The sequence below is a fragment of the Colletes latitarsis genome, chromosome 8 (genome assembly GCF_051014445.1).
Source record: "Colletes latitarsis isolate SP2378_abdomen chromosome 8, iyColLati1, whole genome shotgun sequence".
In the NCBI taxonomy this organism is placed as follows: Eukaryota; Metazoa; Arthropoda; class Insecta; order Hymenoptera; family Colletidae; genus Colletes; species Colletes latitarsis.
The window spans coordinates 21,423,043-21,444,794 of record NC_135141.1 but is presented as its reverse complement, the minus strand read 5'-3'; the positions used below and the strand labels follow the sequence as shown (position 1 = coordinate 21,444,794).

Genomic DNA, 21,752 nt, shown 5'->3' with positions numbered 1-21,752 from the left:
GAAAGTGTGAACAAATACAGTGTAATTACTCTTGGACAAATGTTAGCATATTATGTAGTTAATTTAATTATTGTTTGTAGGATACTGGTTGTGGGAAGCACGAAGCACAGCAATTTCTCCAGGAACATTTGGATCTGGTATGCAATTTTTATTGAAGGTAGGAAATCGCGAAAGTTTCGTACCAGTTCCTCTAGATTTCCCTACCTGTGGGAATAATAAGCGCCCAGATATGGTTTTCGAGACAAATTGAAATTTACTGTACATATATATATATATATATATATATATATACTTCTTCTGTTTTTTAAATTAAATATCGTTGATTAATTACGTAAGTTCGATTGCTATTACATGGTAAATTATCTGCTCATCTGAATCAATTTAATTCCAATATTCTTATTATGAAATTTTTTCATAAATCATATTATGTACATACATGATATTGTATAATATGATAGAAAATACAATGCTTTGCAAACATGATTTATTTCCTTAATATGTATTATATTCACAATAAAATGGTATCATTTGATACCAACGAAATACGTGCGATACGTGTCTCAAACTTTAATCCACAGAGTCTGTTAATTAGCTCTCAAATTAACACGTATAAACAGTGAATAAATTTGTTTGAAAACTAATTATAATTTAATTCTACTTCTAGGTAGAAGTTATTTGCAATAGGTGACATTTTTCATTCAATTAACGTATAGTATAAATATTTATTTTGTTATATTATGACATCGACAAAATACTAATCAAGTTAGGAACATCTATCGTAACCATAAAACTCATTCAAGCTCTGGAATGGTGGTTTCCAATTACTGCATGTCGGAAAATTGGATGGTGTCGGTGGAAGGTCATTCTTGTCTCCCACGTGTACAACCAATTCCATTCCAGTGAGATGATGCCAGGTAAAGTGACAATGAAGTAGCCACCATCCTATAATAAAATTGTATAGCATTGTAAATAAGATTGTTCAGATGCTGACAATGATTCATGATGGAAGGACTATCCTTATGTAAGTCAAATATCAAATTTATGGCATTAGTATTTTTGATAATTTATGTTTACTCAAATTTACTATGGGTATATTGAAAATTATTATGAAAATAATTAAATATTTTACCTGGATTATCAGCCTTGAAACGTATAATTACGTATCCACCCATTGGAATTTTAACAGTGTCTTTACCAGGTGGATTTATGTACACTCCCCGTTCAAGACGTTGCCGATGTTCGTTTAATATATTATTTATATCCGTTTTTGAAATGTTTCTACTGTCCGCAAATTGTCCAATGGCGAACAATTTGAATTCGTAACCGTGCAGATGAAACGGATGATCCAGATCCGGAATTGGTACTGAAATATAATTTGTTATCGAGCACCGAACAAATTTTTTACCCAATATTAACACATTGTTTTAACAAAAGTATAAAAAATTAAATATTACTTCGATCGTATATTATCATTTCTATGATTTTTCCTCGTGGTACGTGGATGACTTGAGTACATGTGCACGGTTCGGTGCAAGTACTAAGCTGATTCTTCTTGCACACAGTTTGATAACTCCTTGAATCTGACAGTAGAGGTGAAGATGGAGTTTCAAATGTAATGTCGTTGAACATAGAAATTAGCTGAGATCTATCATTCACGCCTGAAGCCAAGAAAATTCATAACAATAATAATCGATGTGCAAATCTTTTCAGTGCTTCTCAAGTGCTTCGTGCAGTCGCTGTTTCATAATTGACGAAGGGAATATTAATTAAAAAGTACATACTTAAATAGCCGGGGTACGAATTTGTTCCAAACAGCTGTCTGTTGCCATACTGAGTGAAATTGTAAAACCAAAAGTCTAATATGTGCCGCTCATCTGGCTCGACTCGTAAGATATCATCGTCGCTCTCCAAGCTCTCAAATTGATTAACGCAAACTGCTTTCGATACATCCGGAGAATTGCATTTTGTTCCGTCCAACGGATTATATATCTGAAAAGTTCGTATAATGTTTTAAATGAAATCAGACACAGGAATAAAGTGAGTTCTCGTTAGAGAAGATTGACACTCCGATATGTTCCCTTGTTAATAGTTATTTAACACTCACAATACCCTGTGACGGATTATCGTACGTGGGTGGAGGCGTCGGTGGAGTCTCACGAGCACCTTTATATCTTAAGATAGCCAATTGCTGAACCTTTTTGTCTTTACATTCGCCGAGACCACGTACTTGTATCCAATAAGATCTTTGTTTCTGATACGCGTTTAGTATACAATCCACACGTTCACCTGTATATTTACGTAAATTTTAAGTTTTTTATTTCCACATTTGCATCATAATACCGAGATAGAAATAACGTTAATATAGTCTATAAACTCAACTACCCCCTTTGATCTTACTTCCAATGTACTGTAAGAGACGAAATTTACCTTCGTCTCCGCAAGTCTACCGCAATAAATTATAAAGTACTCTGTTTAAATTTCATATTTTTCAAATTAGCGTATCGGAAAAATATCTCACCAGATGACGTGATTACTGTGTCCACTGTTATAGGTTTCACGTTCGCACCATCTTGAGCAATTACAGTGCACTTGTGGTTCTCGATTCTATATTCTGCCAAGCACACTGTGCTGAACGAATTAATAATACGGAATCTGTAACGTTTGCCTTTTTCAACTTCGTATACCGATATACTTGCATTGGTAGACTTTTTGGTATCCGGATCCTAAGCATAATTATGACCTTGTAATAAATCCCTTGGCATATATTTTTCGAGTAATTTTACGAATTGCGAAGAACAATTGCAATTAAAAAAAAAATATTTACTTCGACATTGAACCAAAATTTAAATAAAAATGGCCGATTGTTTGGAATTGCCACCTTCCCACAGACGCGAACCAATTCACGATCAGTTAGCGAGGGAATATTGTATTTGACAGAACATTCGAATAAAATACAGGGGACATATATCTTACCACCCAATTTCCTCTGCCATTTATAAGTATATTCTGTGCAGTTTGACCTATATCGTGCCTGTACCAACCAGGAACACGTTCAAGCGATAATTCATGCATCCAATCGCTTAAAAATACTATGTGTTTATCCTCATCGTATAATCTCGAGTGAGGGTCCTGTGATGGAGGGTCTTTAACGATGAGAGGTCCATGTTGTCCATCTAACATAAACGTCGACATGTGGGAATGGTAGAAATGCGTTCCAGAATTTTGGGTTTTGAATTCGTATCTAAAAATATAAAATCAAAATATACCATGATTTTATTTGCTTTCGTTTTTGAAAAGATGAAAACACAAGTATGTCTTTATTATAATTGGTATAGTATACAGGATGTTCGGCCACCACTGTGAAACATTTTGATGGGGTATTCTAGAGGCAAAAATAAGACGAAAATGAAGAATACCAACTTGTTGATGGAGGCTTTGTTAAAAAGTTATTAACGTTTAAAGTTCCGCCCGTACTGAATTTTTTTCTCGAAAATGCACAGGATTTCGGGGGACGTCTATTCACCAAAAATGATTGTAATTGACCCCCGCAACCGAAAATAATTTTTCCAGAACGATTTGAAATTTTTGAATTTTGTCGAAAAATTTGTCCAACTTACTCAATTTTTTTCTCGAAAGTGTGAAAGATTTCGAAGGAATATGTATTCACCAAAAATGATTGTAATTGATCCCCGCAATCGAAAATAATTTTTCCAGAACGATTTGAAATTTTTTTTTTCATCGAAACATTTAGGCGCCTAATTATATTTTCAGTAATGAATTTTTTTCTCGAAAATGCGCAGAATTTCGGGGTTATGTCTATTCACCAAAAATGATTGTAATTGACCCCCGCAACCGAAAATAATTTTTCCGGAACGATTTGAAATTTTTGAATTTAATTCTTAATAACTTTTTAACAGAGCCTCCATCAACAAATTGGTATTCTTGATTTTCGTCTTATTTTGGCCTCTAAAATTCCCCATTAAAATTTTTCCCAGGGTTGGCCGAACACCCTGTATGAATATTCTATCGATTTATCTATTAAATAATGTCAGTAAATAAACAGTAGTCTATTTGTTCGAAGTAATTGAAGGATTTTTAAAGGAATGCGGAACTCGATGATACGAAAATATCAAGAGTATACAGAAACAGGAAGAACAATATATGCGATAAGGCTTTCAAATAATTGCGTGTTATCTGTAATAATTACTTGTTTTCATACCATAGGTGATTGACAGACTCGAAGAAACACTTTACATTATGAAAATAGAATACCGTTCTTTACTCTACAAAATTTGAGTATCGGACCTAGATTAATCGACCATTTTTTTATACAATTTAGTTAGTATCAAAATACTCAAAATGTATTAATCATAATTTTTTAACGTCCTGTATAATTTCAAACTTAAGTCTCTTGAATGTTAAGATTCAAATGTACTTGTGTACTTGTTTCAGTAAAGTATAAAATGTACTTTAAGATATTCACCTAAATGTCGTTGCAGATGGAATTGGACACTGCGTGACGTAAGGAACACCATCATAATATTGATATCCATTTTGAAATATTCCATGCCAATGTATTGTGATTTCGGTACCAGGCGCAGCATTTGTCACGTCGACTACAATGAAATCGCCTTTACATACCTGTAAAATAATTGTAAAACTTGATCGTGTTAGGTATAAATACGTATGAGTGTAATATTTTTTTTCTAAAGTTTGTTTTTTCTAGATAATTAATATTGTGTTAATTGTGCTGCATATCCACTCTACCGTACAATTATCACTGAATTAATGTAACCGCAATTACGATGTAGCCTTGAGCTAATCTTGAACTTTAAAATTACAAATGAAAGAGTTGACACTTTATAGTGTAAAAATAGTTTCCTTGAGCTACTGAAGAATATTTAATTATGAATAAAATAACTATTTTATTTATCTCCTTATATATGTACCTCAATTATTGGTCCTGGTAATTGCCTGTTAATAGGTGTTAATGTCTTTTCAAGTCCATCAGCATAAATGCATTGATCTTGCTGCACCCTCGAATCGCAAGCACTAAGAGACAGTTAATATGCCGTCCATTACGTTTAATTATAGTAATATGAAACTGTCGATACTTAATTCTAACAATAATTCTTCATATATGAAAGTTATATTTAAAACTAGAAAGTCACCACGACGAATTTTCACTTCATAATAATTTTTGTTAATACGTACGGTCCCATTACTGTGTAGAATTCAATTTTAAAGCTATAGTAGCAACGTTTAGGCGGTTCGCCCTCAACGCATTTCCGTGCACATTCTTCGGGCGTGGAAAAGTTATTTGAATTATTATTCACTTGATCAGGCATATATACGCGATCTAAAATCATGCAATCGAATAAAAATTATATTGGGTTGACCAAAAAATTTTTGCAGATTTTGGAGATACTTCTTTTGAGACTTGAAAGTTCAAATCTTTAAAGTACCTGATTACGCGTCTACTTATTGTTTCAATAATTGGCGTTATCGTCGATCATATACAGGGTGTTTGGTCACTCCAGGGAAAAATTTTATTGATAGATTCTAGAGGCCAAAATAAGATGAAAATCAAGAATACTAATTTTTTGATCGAGACTTCGTTAAGAAGTTATTAACGTTTAAAGTTCCGCCTGTAAGACGGCAATCTGCGTGCATGCGGTAGTGGTTCTCATTCAGCATGAAGAACTCTACTTACAGACGTATCGACAGCCTTACAGTTTTCTGAATGAGTACCAATAGGACTGACCTGCCTCATCCTATCGATCGCGCGCAGCTGTTCGCCGATTGCCGTGCTACAGGCGAAACTTTAAACGTTGATAATTTTTCAACGGTCTCCATCAACAAATTGTTATTCTTGATTTTCGTCTTATTTAGGCATCCAGAATCTCCCGTTAAAATAAGACGAAAATCAAGAATAACAATTTGTTGATGGAGACTTCGTTAAAAAGTTATTAACAATTAAATTCAAAAATTTCAAATCGTTCTAGAAAAATTATTTTTGGTTGCAGAGGATAAATATAAGGATTTTTGGTGAATAGACATATCCCTGAAATCCTACCCACTTTCGAGAAAAACAATCGAGTAGGTGTTGAAATATTTTGACAGAAAAAAAATTTTTCAAATCGTTTTAAAAAAATTATTTTCGGTTGCAAGAGTCGATCGCAATCATTTTTGGTCATTACACATACCCCCGAAATCCTACCCACTTCCGAGAAAAAAATTCATTATTGAAAATATAATCTGAGGCCAGAAATGGTTCCCTGAAAGTTCGTGCAAATCTTTAAAACGTCATAACTTCTGAACGGATTGGAGGATTTTAATGTTCAAAAAGGCAAACGACGCGTATTTTAATGTAAAATATGTAGCAATTATGAAAATATTCGAAAAGTTGATCCTTGACCCCGTAATGTTAGAAAAAGCCCATAAAAATGGTCCAATTTTCAAGCAGCCATAACTCTTACAATAATGAATATATTTCAATGAAACTTTTTTCTGAAATAGAGCTTATGAGTACCTACAAAAAAGTATTACACAACTTTTCTGTAGGGCGTCAAATAAAATTACTAAAAATCAAAAACGAATTTTTAAGAAAAATTGGCAGGGTGTAGTGCCTAAATTTTTCGACGAAAAAGAAAATTTCAAATCGTTCTGGAAAAATTATTTTCGGTTATGGGGTTCAATTGCAATCATTTTTGGTGAATATACATACCCCGAAATCCTGCGCATTTTCGAGAAAAAAATTCAGTACGGGTAGAACTTTACACGTTAATAACTTTGTAACGAAGCCTCAATCAACAAATTGGTATTCTTGATTTTCGTCTTATTTTGGCCTCTAGAATCCCCCATTAAAATTTTTCCCAGGGGTGGCCGAACACTCTGTAGAATTACAATGAAACTATCAATAAAGTATACTTACCAGAGCTCGACAGATGTATATGGACCAACAGAATTACGAACGAAACGAAACGTAAGGACATCATTTTTAAAATCGGTAAGCCTCACCAATTCATATGCGTCCTCTCGATCAGGTGTTTAGTTTTTGTCGCATTAATGGCCTCAAATTTATAGAAAAACACCGGTCGTTTAATCGTGTCTGCTTATCGTTTTGCATTTCCGGGTATCGACGAACATTTTAATAATACTGTAAAACTTATCACTCGAAAACGTTTCGTCGGGAAATTTTCTCAAATTACGCAAAGTCGAGGACATCACGTGACAAAAGTTTATTTGCTCGTAAAAAAGTCGTTTGCACGGAACAAAACATCGTCAAATTACGCTAACGTAATTTATCATAATTAGTCGATAATCAATGTTGATACTGTTCCAAAGTTGGTATACTTGAAGCAATTTGTTTTAACTTTATTACGCAGATACAAAGTTGGGAAACATGTAATCAAATTAAGGGTACCAGGCAATCAGATTGAGCCTTTTCGTAAGGGCTTATTAAAGAAAAACGATTAGGTATAAATAATTTCTCTTTGGGTAGAATGGGTAGAATCATAATCCACCCTTCATAATTTAACTATTTTTCTACTTTATTTTATTCTTCGCAAAAGGTGGGGAAAAAGAAATATTACTCCTTTGAAACAGATATAACGGTTTATTAAAAGTTATCGTTAATTTATGTAACTTGTAAAAATATGTAAACAAAGTCGAAAAAATATGTTCTTACCATATCTTCGGTTTCGTAATACTACCTTAATTATTAATAACAAAGTATAACCTCTGAAATATTAATTTGGATATTATTACTCGGCTTATAAGCAAACTGATAATTACGAAACTTTTTAAAGAAATATTTCGAACAAATATAATCTTAAAAGAAAAATTAAATCCAACGATGCTTTCTCCCACTCGTTCGCTTATCAAAATTCCTTCTATTATCTGTAAATAGTTAATTACGTGGTAACATTTCAAGAGAAAAGCTACCTTTTCTTATATTTTTAAGGTATAGTTGTTTCTAATCGTATTTGTGCAACGCAAGAGTATTACATAAAACAAACAAAAAAGATCAAATTTTAGATAATTATTTAAATTTTTTTGACCGTAGAAGTTTCACGTCAAAATACTATTTTAGAATACGATGTAGTTTCATTATTCGATCTTTAACTGAAAGAATGCGATTAGACATAGAAATTACTTTTCGTTCGTCATCAAGAATATTAATTTGTTGATGGAGTTGATGGAGGTCAATTACCTCCGAAATCCTATCCACTTTCGAGAAAAAAATTCGAGTAGGCACTGAAATTTTTAGACGAAATTAAAAACTTTCAAATCTCACTAAAAAAATTATATTTAGTTACAGGGGTTAATTACAATCATTTTTGGTCATTACACATACCTCCGAAATTCTACGTATTCTCGGGGAAAAAATTCAGTAAGATGGACTTTTTCGACAAAATTCAAAAATTTCAAATCGTTCTGGAAAAATTATTTTCGGTTGCGGGGGTCAATTACAATCATTTTTAGTCATTACACATACCCCCGAAATCCTACGCATTCTCGAGAAAAAAATTCATTACTGAAAATCTAATTGGCGCCTAAATTTTTCGACGAAAAAAAAGAAATTTCAAATCGTTCTGGAAAAATTATTTTCAGTTGCAGGGGTCAATTGCAATCATTTTTGGTGAATACGTATTCCTTCGAAATCCTTCACACTTTCGAGAAAAAAATTCAGTAAGGTGGACAAATTTTTCGAGAAAATTCAAAAATTTCAAATCGTTCTGGAAAAATTATTTTCGGTTGCGGGGGTCAATTACAATCATTTTTAGTCATTACACATACCCCCGAAATTCTACGCATTCTCGAGAAAAAAATTCATTACTGAAAATATAATTAGGCGCCTAAATTTTTCGACGAAAAAAAAGAAATTTCAAATCGTTCTGGAAAAATTATTTTCAGTTGCAGGGGTCAATTGCAATCATTTTTGGTGAATACGTATTCCTTCGAAATCCTTCACACTTTCGAGAAAAAAATTCAGTAAGGTGGACAAATTTTTCGAGAAAATTCAAAAATTTCAAATCGTTCTGGAAAAATTATTTTCGGTTGCGGGGGTCAATTGCAATCATTTTTGGTGAATAGACATACCCCCGAAATCTTGCTCATTTTCGAGAAAAAAAATTCAATACGGATGGAACTTCAAACGTTAATAACTTTTTAAGAAAGCCTGCATCGACAAATTGGTGTTCTTGATTTTCGTCTTATTTTGGCCTCTAAAATCCCCTATTAAAATTTTTCCCAGGGGTGGCCGAATATCCTGTATTATATTAAGAATTTTCCATTTATTGTACAAGAAAAAAGAATAGTCAACTTTATTCCTTTATTCCTTTGTCTGAATCCAATAATTATAGGAATGCTCGATACTTGCAAACAAAATCGATTCTGGAATTGATTTTGAATCGAAATGACTAGAAAAATCATTTTTCTAATTACCATCTGTGTTTCACGTACACTTTAACACGTTGACTACGACGCCGATTTTCCATATTTAGAGGTATCTTCGACATATATTATTTACAATTGCTCAAGATTAGGGTTCTTTCATTGTAAACGATCTTGCAACACGTTATAAGTTTGTCACTAGTGATGTGAACATATCAAAATCTTAGGTTAAATCCTCATACACATTTATATTTAAAACATTACAAAAGAAGAACTTAACCAGGTATAAAGTAATAAATTAATCATTCTTTGTTTGCTATTTATTCAATGATATTGACTTTAGAAATAGAAAATCTTGTAAATAATGAAATGATATCCACCTGCAATTGTCAATTGTAATATTCAAATAACGTATAGAACTGTTTTCCAATAATCACTACACATTTTTTACTTTTCTCAATTCAATTTTATTTCCTTCCATCAATTTGGTAGTTCGTTACATTCATATTACACAAGATAGATATTAATAACGTTTCTCGTTATCAGAGATCCTTTTAGTAGTACTTAAATTTGATCATTTGAACCATTCTATTTTTCAATATGTTTTGTTGATTGATAATTTTACAATGATTCATTGTACCTTATAAATTTATGATATTTCAATTTTCACATACTGTCGAAAATTGATATCTCACACGAAAGTAAGGTATAATAAAAAATAATTGCAGTCTCTTGTTGATTTTAACATTGTGTAAATGCTTCCTATATGAAAATAACACGTTGATAATGAATAATTTTTAATAAATAAGATAGCTAAATTGGCACGTTAATTTATCTACTCGTGACTACAATGATACCCGTAAAATGTATACATTTCCGTTATATTTTATTTTCGAACGTAGCAAATAGATTTTACACTTTTAAAATGTAACGTTCGCAACGAGTATAATTCTTCAATTTTTCAAATTTTAATATAGCTTTATTTGAAATTACAACAAATGTTACAATCTCAATTTAAAAACTAAAAACATAGTTATACGTTCCCCATCAAATATCGAGTATTCACAAAGAGTACATGTACGTTATTTCGATTTAACTCACGACCAGCCAGAATCAAAATGGATCATTTTTTTTTTCATCCACCGTTAGCACACAGTCGGCTGAGCGAGGGTTAAAAAAAATACTGTTTTAAAAATGTGATGCTGATATCAGTTTCTTGAGTGATATCACGATAAACAATTCTTTCTATTGTATTATTAGTAGCAATATTTAAAATCATAAAATTATTTAATTTGTGAGGTTTATTAAATGACTAATTCATTCTTTCTTTAAATTTCACTTGTATTATAATTCACGTTGCATAGCAGATGTACATGTAAATATACTGAATTACTTAGTTCCCTTTGATTTGTTATGCATAATCGAACACAAATTACTGTTTGTACAAAAAAATGCATTGTATAATTTGTGTCAAATTGGAAATGTGATTGTGACGCATGTTGATAGACATAAATAAATTTGTGGCAGCAATATGTCGTACAAAAATACGATTGTATTTCTTTGAATTAAATTTTTTTTAAATATATTTCGAAAAATTCGCTTCATATATTTACTAAAATAAATATCCTATAAGCAGAATTGTCGTGTCGAAACGAATAATATTTCGATTTAACGCAAAATATGCGTCACTAGTGTTTAATATATTGTAAGAACTCCATTCCCGGCTTTTAAACGTATAAAGATTTACAAAAACGTCTTAACAGTATTTCATATAAGCTGCTATTCAACTTATCAAAATGAGTTCATATCTCACTCCTCCAAGAAGAAATATTGCCCTGCTCTCTTTTGATCCAAATCCTGTAAAAACGTAACGTTAAATATATTTTACAAGAAAATGTAAATTTTTTTATTCATGAATTCGTATTTAAAATTACGTACTTTTACAGATTGACTCTTATTAATCCTCGGTCTGAAGTTGTTCGGGTCTCTTCTGAAAGTAATGCCTAGGAGCTCTAAGAACCTGTTCATACCGTTTAGTAAAGATTGTGGACTATGAGCTGTAGTTGACAAAGATGGTACACCAGAGAATACTATTACACGGTCAGCTAGATATGTAGCCATAATAAAATCGTGCTCTACTACGAACCCTGTCTTTTTGGCATGTAATATGAACCTAAAATAATAATAAAAGTTGAAATAATTCCTTCGCTACTAACTTAGTTATCTTATACACGAAGCAATAATTCGTTGTAATAATAAGTACGATTAATAATTTCTTATTACCGTTTTATTACTTTGGCCGCAACTAAACGTTGCTCAGAATCCAAATACGCGGAAGGTTCGTCGATTAAATAAACATCGGCAGGCTTTCCGAGACACAAAGCCAAAGCTACCCGTTGCAATTCTCCCCCGGATAAATTCTGCACTTCTTGATCCATAATATCATCTATCTTTAAAGGTTTCATAACGTCCGTCACAAACTGAGGATGAACGTAAGCATCCCTAATCTTTTCGTGCAACAATTGCCGTACGATACCTTGAGATTTAGGACTTATCTTTTGTGGTTTATAGCTGATATGTAGTTGGGGAATACTCCCTATAAAAAAACACAATTGTATTAATCAACAATTAAATGATTCAAATGTTTTGACCGTGAGTAAATTAAACTTTTCTCACCAGAGCCGTCATCGGGTGGTAAATTACCAGCTAACATTCTAATAAATGTCGTTTTTCCAGTACCATTTTCACCGAGTAGTACAAGAATTTCAGAATCCGTGAATTGCCCTTTTTCAACTATTAAGTTAAACGAACCCATTGTTTTCGTCATCGCGGGATATTCGTAATGATTCATACGTTTCACTTCCTCCTCGGTAGCGCTTTCCGCTACTTTGAAAACAAGGGACTCCTCGCGGAATCTCAAATTTTCCGTTGGTACGAAACCGTCGAGGAAAATGTTTATACCTTCTCTTACAGAGAAAGGCATAGTAACTACACCGTAAGCTCCAGGAACACCGTAAAGGCAACATATAAAGTCCGATAAATAATCCAAAACTGATAAGTCGTGTTCTACTACTATTATAAACCTGTCAAGTTTTAATAATATTATCAATTTTATTAAAATATTACAAAAATTTTTTATACCCAATGTATGATTAATCATATATAGCTTAATTTTGAATATGAATGGTTTACGCAAATATCAACTCCTTACTTGTCAGGATGAATAAGAGATCGAATCGTTAAAGCCGCATTAAGACGCTGCTTTACGTCTAAATATGAAGACGGTTCATCGAACATAAAAATGTCTCCATTCTGGATGCACACCATAGCACAAGCAAATCGTTGCAATTCTCCGCCAGATAGTGCGTCGATGCCTCGGTCGCGTATATGCATCAAATCTATAAGCGATTTGATTAAAAAATGCTTTTTAATCCTATATTTCTAATACAGACGTTACCTTACCCAGCATTTTACAAATGTCTAATTGATTTTTGCACTCGTCCTTCTTATCCAAGAGTTGTTGCACAGTGCCTTTTACAGCTTTAGGAATTTGATCTACATACTGAGGCTTAATGAGGGCTTTCAAATCGTCTTCCAATATTTTAGTAAAATAATTTTGCAATTCGCTACCCCTAAAATGACTTAAAATTTCTGTCCAATCTGGTGGATCCTGTATTAATTAGAAAAACTGTAAATTTAAGAGATACAGTTTATCCCAGGTCTGACAAACTGATGCAGTTTATCAGGCCTGGTTTATACCGCGAAAAGTATACACGCGAATATACATACAGTGTATCTACCCAGATTGGGCTTCTGTTTGCCTGCCAAAATTTTTAGTGCGGTTGATTTACCAATTCCATTGGTTCCAACCAAACCTAGTACTTCCCCAGGACGCGGAATAGGCAGTCTATGCAGTTTAAATGAATTCTTTGAATAACGGTGTGTAGTTTCTTTTTCTAAATTACTAGGAAGGTTAATGATAGATATTGCCTCAAATGGACATTTCTAAAAACAAAATATTACAAACACTATATATTTAAACAATCACAAACTTAACCATTATTAACAGGTTTCAATTCCAAACAAGTATTTCATGCTTCTGCATTTGTACTAAATGCCACTGGGGTGTTCCAAGTTATCCCCAACATTTGTTCAAATTATTATGTGAAAAGTAGAAACATTCAATATTTCAATGGCGTAAATATTATTTTACAATATTTTTAATGACATTAATGATATTCAAAATTTGATAACTATTAAAATTTATTAAAGTTAAACATTTTAAGATAACATTATACAGGGTGTTCGGCCATCCTCGAAAACAATTTTAAGACGAAATCAAGAATACTAATTTGTTGATTGAGGCTTCGTTATTAAAAAATTAAATTAAAAAATTTCAAATCATTCTGGAAAAATTATTTTCGGTTGCGGGGATCAATTACAATTATTTTTGGTGAATAGACATACTCTCGAAATCCTACGCACTTTCGAGAAAAAAATTGAGTAGCAGAAATTTTTGGGCAAAATTAAAAAATTTTAAATCGTTCTAAAAAAATTATTTTTGGTTGCAGGGATCAATTACAATCATTTTTGGTGAATCGACATACCCCCGAAATTTTGCGCATTTTCGAGAAAAAAATTCAGTACGGGCGGAACTTTAAACGTTAATAACTTTTTAAGGAAGCCTCCATCAACAAATTGGTATTCTTGATTTTCGTGTTATTTTGGCCTCTAGAACTCCCTATTAAAATTTTTCACAGGGGTGGCCAAACACCCTGTATATCTACACATGTAAATATTAGCATTTTCATACAAAATTCGTTTTTTACAAAATATTTTAGCATACCTTAACACAAATACCACATCCAATACATAATTCTTCAGATATAGAAGCTATTTTACTATTTGGAGTAACTTCTATACAAAGTTTCCCCATCCGTACTACAGGACAAGATCTCTTGCATTCTTGTCTACACCGTTTTGGTTTACACTTATCAGAATTAACAATAGCTATACGAGTCAAACGATCCGTTTCCTCCATTGATTTTTTTGGTGGCATGATGATGAGATATCTATTTGCCTGAAAATTACATTTGTAAATTAAATAAATTAAGAAAAGCATAGTTGAAATTTATTTCCATGATATTTTTCATTTTACATTTTGAATTTTATAGTAATAATTATAGTTTAATTATATAAACAGAATGAATATTGAATTGTTCATTAAAAAAACGTAAAAACATCAAAGACTTTCAAACAAATAGTACAGAAATGCTTAGATAATATTAACTTTCAAAAAAGTGTTGAACAGAAATTTAATGTTGAAAAGAACTTTTTGATAATTATAAATTCCACTTTACATAAAACAACTGAATAACCTTTTGAGATATAACTTTTTTTAAATTAGGAATATTATCAAATAATTAAATCCTGTAGAAAACAATTTAACATATGTTTTATTGGTATTTTATTAAATAACGAATAGTCATATTTCTGACTAAAGTATGAAACTGAAAGTAATGACTTAACTATAAACGTATTATAAAAGAATTTTCGTATGTGTCTATATTGGATAAGAACATGTAATACTCGAAAATACAATTCCTCATTTCATTATGTGATTCTAACCTCGTGTAATAACCGACACAATATACTGTTAGCAAAATATTTCATAATTATATCACGCGATTAATAAAATTAATTTTAATCTAAATATACTATGTCGTTATTTTGTAATATTTAATTGGAGTATATACAAATATGTACCTGTCAAAACCAAAAACGTGGAGGAAACTCCTTTACAGGCTTTTCGAAGGAGTTCCGTACTCACACACCATCGCATACCACCCATGCGCCGATTGCAATCATAGAATATAAAAAGATAGAGTATGCACTCGATACTGCTCAATACGTAGTGCAAACCCACATTTATCATTTTCTAAATACAAACTATCGTAAACGTTTGAAAAAATAAATAATTCGAGTCATTGTAACATTTCTATCATTAGTAATTATGTATTTAATTTTCAGGTAAAAATCTACAGATTACCAAATTTTCAGCTGTTTTCGAATTAATGATCATCAATTTTGAAAGGCTATTATTAAAATTTTATTCGTAATGTGTTACATTTTCATTGTTACACGTATAACAAAATTATCATTAACTAAGAAAAAGTGTAAATGAGTGCAGGGAAAATTATATTGTAAGTTTTAGGGTTTGGGTGATTCCAAAGGACATTTGCATTACGCCACCTAGTTTCATGTATTGCATCTCTCATAAAACATTATATAGATTCGTTCTGAAGTTTTAAGCATATAATAATAGCATTTACATATATCCCCTGATTTTCTTAGTAAGTATCGACTTAAAATGGTGTTCCTTTTATTAGTAAAAATTTTCAATCTCTCGATATTCGAACGATATACTGCTGAAATTTACGAAGGAACGCCTGTCTAACCGTACTTAGTTTTAAAACAGGTGTCAAGTGACAGTTCTCCGTGCTTCTTTCATTCGTACAGTTCGCATTATTAATGAAGCATTCAAATATAATATGTCGCAATACAACTGGATTATTTATACATAATTTAATATACAACATTTTTCTGGGCAGTATGTAGCAATTTTTAGTGACTCGAGTATTATAAAAAAATGGCGGTTTCTCGTAAACATTTTCTGTTCTTTGCAAATTCTTCATTTTTTCACAAAATTCATTATCATTTTTAATACAGTAACTTTTTGCACAATATTCGTAAGTATATAACAATTTTGATACCCTTTTTCAATATAAATTTCAGTAATATTTTCATTGATGTTCGTTCTATTAATTAGATTTAATACTATTGCAATAAATTTTATTATTATTCGTACTCATTTTATTTCAGCACATATTTATTAAAAATTTGAATTATCATCTTTAGCAAAGTTTCCAATTCAGCTTTCATTTGGATACGTATGTTTCGTTATTTGCAATGACTTATTTTCAACTAAAATGTTCCATATAGTTGCTGTATCAAGTGGAATGGAGCGAAGTATTCATGAAATGTTAAAAGATGCTCCTTCTTTAAACGATAATGACAACACAGTTCATAGCGGAACCCCTCCCCCTCATGTACCAAACAATTGTAACAATGATAGTCAAACTAGACCAGCTACAATAAATTTAACGATGTCTAGTCCTATGTCACAAACATGTAAGTAATACAAGCAGTATTAAATTACAATAGTGCCCACTTAAATGACCGTGGCTATCCCCATCAATTCTCTTTCCTTATCTCCATTAAATTCTGAGAAGTAACCATGTCGATATAAATGACCGTGGCCAGTCCCAAGCAAGGTCACTTAAGCGGGCACTACTGTATACTACAACATATTGTCATTAGTTTTAAAACTGTTTCTATTAAAATGGCAGCTGTAACAATATCTCCAAATACACCTATTCCCAATAATGATACACAAACAATGGGTACTGCTCAAAGAAAAATTGAAAGCATTAAAAATTGGAGTATTTCTACATATAAGTGTACCAGACAGTTAATGTATGAAAAACTTGGAAAAACATCTCGTACAGTTGATTCGGGTGAGTTACCTGTAATATAATTTCGATTGTGCATAATTTTATTGCATATCGATAAATTGTTTCGATTTTCAGAGCTGGAAACGCAAATTGAATTATTGAGAGACACTCAACGTAAATATTGCAATGTATTACGGTTATCAAGAGCACTGGCTTCCCATTTTCATCATGTTGTTCAAACACAACATGCTCTTGGAGAAGCATTTTCTGAGTTAGCACAGAAATCTCCCGAGTTACAAGAAGAGTTTCTGTACAACTCTGAAACCCAGAGATATTTAACTAAAAACGGTGAAACGCTATTAGGGGCCTTAAATTTTTTTGTTTCTTCCGTAAATACGCTCTGTAATAAAACTATTGAAGACACCTTGCTCACAGTACGGCAGTATGAAACAGCAAGGTAATACTGGTTTTAATTTTAAATAAATTTATTTACATTGAACATTTTTTACAACTTTAATGTTTAAACATTGTTACTTTTACAGAATAGAATATGATGCCTATAGAACGGATCTTGAAGCATTAGCGCAAGCAACCAAATCTGACGGTACTAATGCGGCAAGATTAGAAGAGGCGCAATCTAATTACGAGGAACATAAACAAAATTTTGAGAAACTACGTTCAGATGTTTCGATTAAGCTTAAATTTTTAGACGAAAACAGGGTATGTTTTTGTTTATCGCTATAAAATAAAACCAAAAACATAAGTTATAAACCAAGAACAATTGAGTAACTTAATTTCGCACGATGTTTTACGTTTCACATAAAATTTTATAATTATAACTTGTTTTTTACTCGGCTTTATAAGTAAAAATAATTCAATCTTTATAAAGACTTCCCAAGATATATGTTGTATTTTGATTACAGATCAAGGTAATGCATAAACAGTTACTGTTGTTTCATAATGCAATATCCGCCTACTTTTCTGGAAATCAAACTGCATTGGAAGCAACATTGAAGCAATTTAAGATAAAGGTTAAACCACCAAATTCGTCTTTACCATCGTGGCTCGAGCAGTAGTTACACTAGAAGAAGTAAATGCGAATATTTTGAAGAATACGAATAAAGGGGTGCATTCGTCCATACGAATCTTTCTTCAAGCAACAGAGAAAGTGACAAAGGTAGAACATCTTTTGAATCCTTAAAAATGTCTTAGGAAATGCTGTTATTAAGATATTTGTCGGTTTAAATGATTTTTGGAACAGGAATGGATAGACGCAAAAACAGACTGACTTTTTTCTGAATTGTACTTTAAATATTGGCCAGTTTCAGATATGTAGCACCATTAGTGGTGGGTGTGATACCAAATCAATACTATCGATACCAGCTCATAAATTATAGTCTGGCATCAAAGGTATAGGTATCAAACAAAATTAATGTTGCTATGAAAGTATTAATATTCGTTGGATTCAAAAGTATCGTGAAATTTATGGATGCTCCAATACAGTGGGTCTTCAGAAAATGTGACATTTGTTAGAATGTTGCATACGTTTTGGAACCACATAATTTTATATTTTAGTTGTAAAGTATGTTTCTAGTCAGTACGTTTGTGAATATCATAGTGCGTACATTTAATATAAATTTTATATTTTTTAACTCTAGTCTTATTTATGGTATTAATGTGCTCTAAGTAACAGTGGAAAAATTTTCATTTCGAAAATTCCGAAGAGATCGTGGGTTTGGATTCGTTATGAAATTATTTTAAACGAAAGCGTAATTCTACAATTTCTCGTCTCTATTCCTTCGTTCTCTTTTTGTTCGATCTCTTCATTCTTAAAATTGTTTCATATCGCATTCCCATTGTACATGTCTTTTCACATTTTCGCTACTTTACGTTCCGGCATATCTATACATTAGTATCGATATCTACTTGATACCGTACGATATTGGTATCGATATCTACTCGATACCGTACGATATTGGTATCGATATCTACTCGATACCGTACGATATTCGTATCGATCACATAGTAATTGCAAAAGTATTGAAAAATTATATCAAGAACCTGAGACTCCAATACCTTTCAGTATTTCCTATTAAGTACTTTGGTATCGAATTGTTTCGGGAATCTTGATATGTATAGGTATCAGTCCCATCACTAAGCACCATACATAAATGCGTTTCAGCCATGTGATTAGCATTTATGTGCAACAATAATTATGTTCAACAGTAATCAAGAATGTCTGTTAACGGATTTGGTAAAGGTTTTCTTTATTCGATAGTAATGCTTATAAAACCATAAATGCAATAGATATTTAATTTTTATATCTGACTTCTTAGAGAAGTACTAATGTAAATACATGAAATATGATAAACTGAGCTTTGAATTCTACAATATGTATAAAACAGTATTAATTGATTGTTTATATTATTACATTTTGCATCAATATAATAGATATATTGCTTGTGCTAATGAGAAAACAATAATGATGACTGGAAAATATCCATATATTAAACATATTTTGTTGTTTCTTAGATTTCAATTTTAAATATTGGAAATATTAATTGAATTTTATATGCGGCACATCAAAACTAATCTTCCCTAATAAACGTTAAATAAACTAAAAATATGATTTATATTTACTTTTATATATGTTGACATTATTTATAGTTTTTATTTTTTACTTCAAATCAGCAGTACATAAAATCTGTACTAAGATATTACAGATTATTACGCTTCATATGTAGACAATTTTTAGTATAGATAAAGTAAATGTATGTATATTGTCACCATTGTTTGTTGCTAACACTCATAGTTTACATTAGCATTGATAGTAAGTTAAATTATAAAAAAAAAAAAAAATAATCTATTAATATTATATCATTATACCATCAATACGTTTTATCATAATTTTTTAAATGAAATTCTTCCAATGTGATCATGATGTAAATCTTTTAATGTATGTGAAGTAATATGTGTAAATGAATCATATGCGAAATACATACACAATTCATAGCATTTTCAAAACTCCTGCAGATTGTCATAGTTGTAAATCTGCATTTATCTTTGGATCAACAGAACTTATAAAACTTATAACCATGATATGCTAATAATATTTTAGCTTTTGTGTAATTCGTATTAATTTAACGAACAATCTTTGAAAATCGATCAATTTTTTAAATATTTTGCTATGATAATACAATAAATACATTCCATCATTCAAGAAATTTTATTAGGAGCATTTAGGCCAATAAAACATACTGTAATAAAATAACAGTACAGTCTTATATTTATTAATTAAAAATAAGATTGCAGAGTAACATTGACTAACTTGCATTACCGAGGTACACTGTTCAAACACTTTTTAGTTCATAAAACGTATTGTAGCTAATGTATTATGTTCCTAATCATGATGTTATTGTGTGTATATTATGTGTATACAAATTCCTAATAATAAATGAATGCTTATATACTTTGCTTTGTACAGAGTAAAAATTATTTAATATACTTTTTATATCGGAATATTGAATCTTTACATTGAAATTGAAAATGTAATTGTGAAAAAATAATTATAATTTTCTGCATATCAATTACTCTTTAACCATTGATTTATTTGTTAGTGTATTTAAAATGATCTTATGATGTATTGATACAATAATAATGGCTAATAAGTACTATTTATACAATGTGAAATGTACATATTATAAAATATTTATCAATTTGGGGAACTATTTTAAGGTTGATTAATCCTATAAAATACATAATGGAAAATTTCGTTAATTTGCATAATATCAATTATGTAACATTCTCAGGAACATTGTTTTCCGTTTGTGCTTGTAAAGCTGCCTGAGCTTTTTGAACTTCTTCTATCTTCTTCTTTGTAAAAACAGGTTCAACTTCCATAAATACTGTCATCATTTTATAATTTCCATTAACGTATTTTTCCAAACATTTTTTTATACATACATCCTGCAAAATGCCGGATTGGAAAGAAAAGCTTAATGTCATTTAATGTCTAAACGCAATAAGTGACTACAAATGTAATTAATTACAAAACACACCTCCTCGGTAGTAATGTCTCTCGAAAGAAATGTATTCATACATTGTTTGAAACACCTTTCAGATATTTGGTTATACAGAAGTAAAAAATCCTTCAACTGTAAAATAATCGTATAAAAATACAGTTTTGCAAACATTATTTACAATCGTACAAAACTAGGTTAGAAAACGATAATTAATTACTAAACATAAAATATTAACAGTAAGTACATTTCTTAAATTCATAAGATCCATATTTAAATTATTGTTTTTAAATTAAACGGCACGTTTTTAAATTCCTAACATTCGCAGTTTTTATTTTCTGTTAGGTTATAGTATACATCACCAATTCTTCAAATTATTTCAACACTTTCTACTATCCATTCACGATAATCACGATGCAAATTGAAATCAAAATTCGATTGATCGACTTTAGTCTATATCGAGAAGTGTATCTATTCTCTATTTAGTGTAAAGATGAATGTAAAGAGAGTGAACTCATGGCTTCGAGTCCATGGTAAGTTCAAACGAACTAATGTGGATACAACAATAGCGTCTTAATAAGCAGCTATACTTATTTCAAGAACGATGTGGATTTTAGTGAATCTTATTTAGAAAATTTATAGATCGATACAATTTGTTTTACAAATATGTATATAAAATAAAATATTCTTTATATTTCTAACAAAATATAGAAATTGTAAATCACTCGATATTTTGTAAAAATTATAACAAATTTAAGCATCGATAATAATCATTGATATTTGTTTGATAGTTTGACCAGAAATTGTAAAGCTATAGTAA

The 21,752-nt window shown here is 31.0% G+C and overlaps 5 protein-coding genes across 9 annotated transcripts in view; 2 read left to right on the top strand and 3 right to left on the bottom strand.

Moving 5' to 3' along the window:
- The window catches only part of LOC143345149 (uncharacterized), a 30,280-nt gene extending 28,963 nt beyond the window's left edge, over positions 1-1,317 (top strand). The window contains exon 10 of the mRNA XM_076772002.1: positions 81-1,317. Within this exon, the coding sequence (XP_076628117.1) occupies positions 81-250 (170 nt within the window). The 3' untranslated portion in view covers positions 251-1,317. The remainder of the gene's footprint in view (positions 1-80) is intronic.
- Positions 715-7,078, bottom strand: LOC143345148 (uncharacterized). The gene is made up of 11 exons (XM_076772001.1): positions 6,935-7,078; positions 5,215-5,359; positions 4,950-5,052; positions 4,484-4,641; positions 2,974-3,241; positions 2,519-2,723; positions 2,105-2,286; positions 1,782-1,989; positions 1,455-1,658; positions 1,130-1,363; positions 715-942 (listed from the first exon to the last, which is right to left on the bottom strand). Exons 1-11 carry the CDS (start codon positions 6,996-6,998, stop codon positions 764-766), a joined length of 1,950 nt encoding a protein of 649 aa, XP_076628116.1. The 5' UTR covers positions 6,999-7,078; the 3' UTR covers positions 715-763.
- Positions 7,079-10,719: 3,641 nt separating this feature from the next.
- On the bottom strand, positions 10,720-15,286 carry Pix (ATP-binding cassette sub-family E member 1 pix). The gene is made up of 9 exons (XM_076770371.1): positions 15,166-15,286; positions 14,246-14,479; positions 13,189-13,404; positions 12,862-13,069; positions 12,611-12,797; positions 12,076-12,482; positions 11,683-11,995; positions 11,338-11,572; positions 10,720-11,256 (listed from the first exon to the last, which is right to left on the bottom strand). Exons 2-9 carry the CDS (start codon positions 14,456-14,458, stop codon positions 11,209-11,211), a joined length of 1,827 nt encoding a protein of 608 aa, XP_076626486.1. The 5' UTR covers positions 14,459-14,479; positions 15,166-15,286; the 3' UTR covers positions 10,720-11,208.
- Positions 15,287-15,595: 309 nt separating this feature from the next.
- On the top strand, positions 15,596-20,387 carry Arfip (ADP ribosylation factor interacting protein arfaptin). 5 transcript variants are annotated; one of them, XM_076770376.1, is made up of 6 exons: positions 15,596-15,602; positions 16,402-16,590; positions 16,809-16,976; positions 17,049-17,370; positions 17,456-17,633; positions 17,837-20,387. In XM_076770376.1, exons 2-6 carry the CDS (start codon positions 16,419-16,421, stop codon positions 17,987-17,989), a joined length of 993 nt encoding a protein of 330 aa, XP_076626491.1. In that variant the 5' UTR covers positions 15,596-15,602; positions 16,402-16,418; the 3' UTR covers positions 17,990-20,387. The 5 variants fall into 5 exon arrangements, with proteins under 5 accessions (XP_076626491.1, XP_076626489.1, XP_076626487.1 ...); XM_076770374.1 differs by lacking the exon at positions 15,596-15,602 and adding an exon at positions 15,651-15,752; XM_076770372.1 differs by lacking the exon at positions 15,596-15,602 and adding an exon at positions 15,764-16,009.
- On the bottom strand, positions 20,177-21,475 carry LOC143344372 (mitochondrial import inner membrane translocase subunit Tim10B). Its single transcript, XM_076770377.1, has 3 exons — positions 21,180-21,475; positions 20,972-21,067; positions 20,177-20,879 (listed from the first exon to the last, which is right to left on the bottom strand). Exons 1-3 carry the CDS (start codon positions 21,201-21,203, stop codon positions 20,706-20,708), a joined length of 294 nt encoding a protein of 97 aa, XP_076626492.1. The 5' UTR covers positions 21,204-21,475; the 3' UTR covers positions 20,177-20,705.
- Positions 21,476-21,752: the final 277 nt, after the last annotated feature.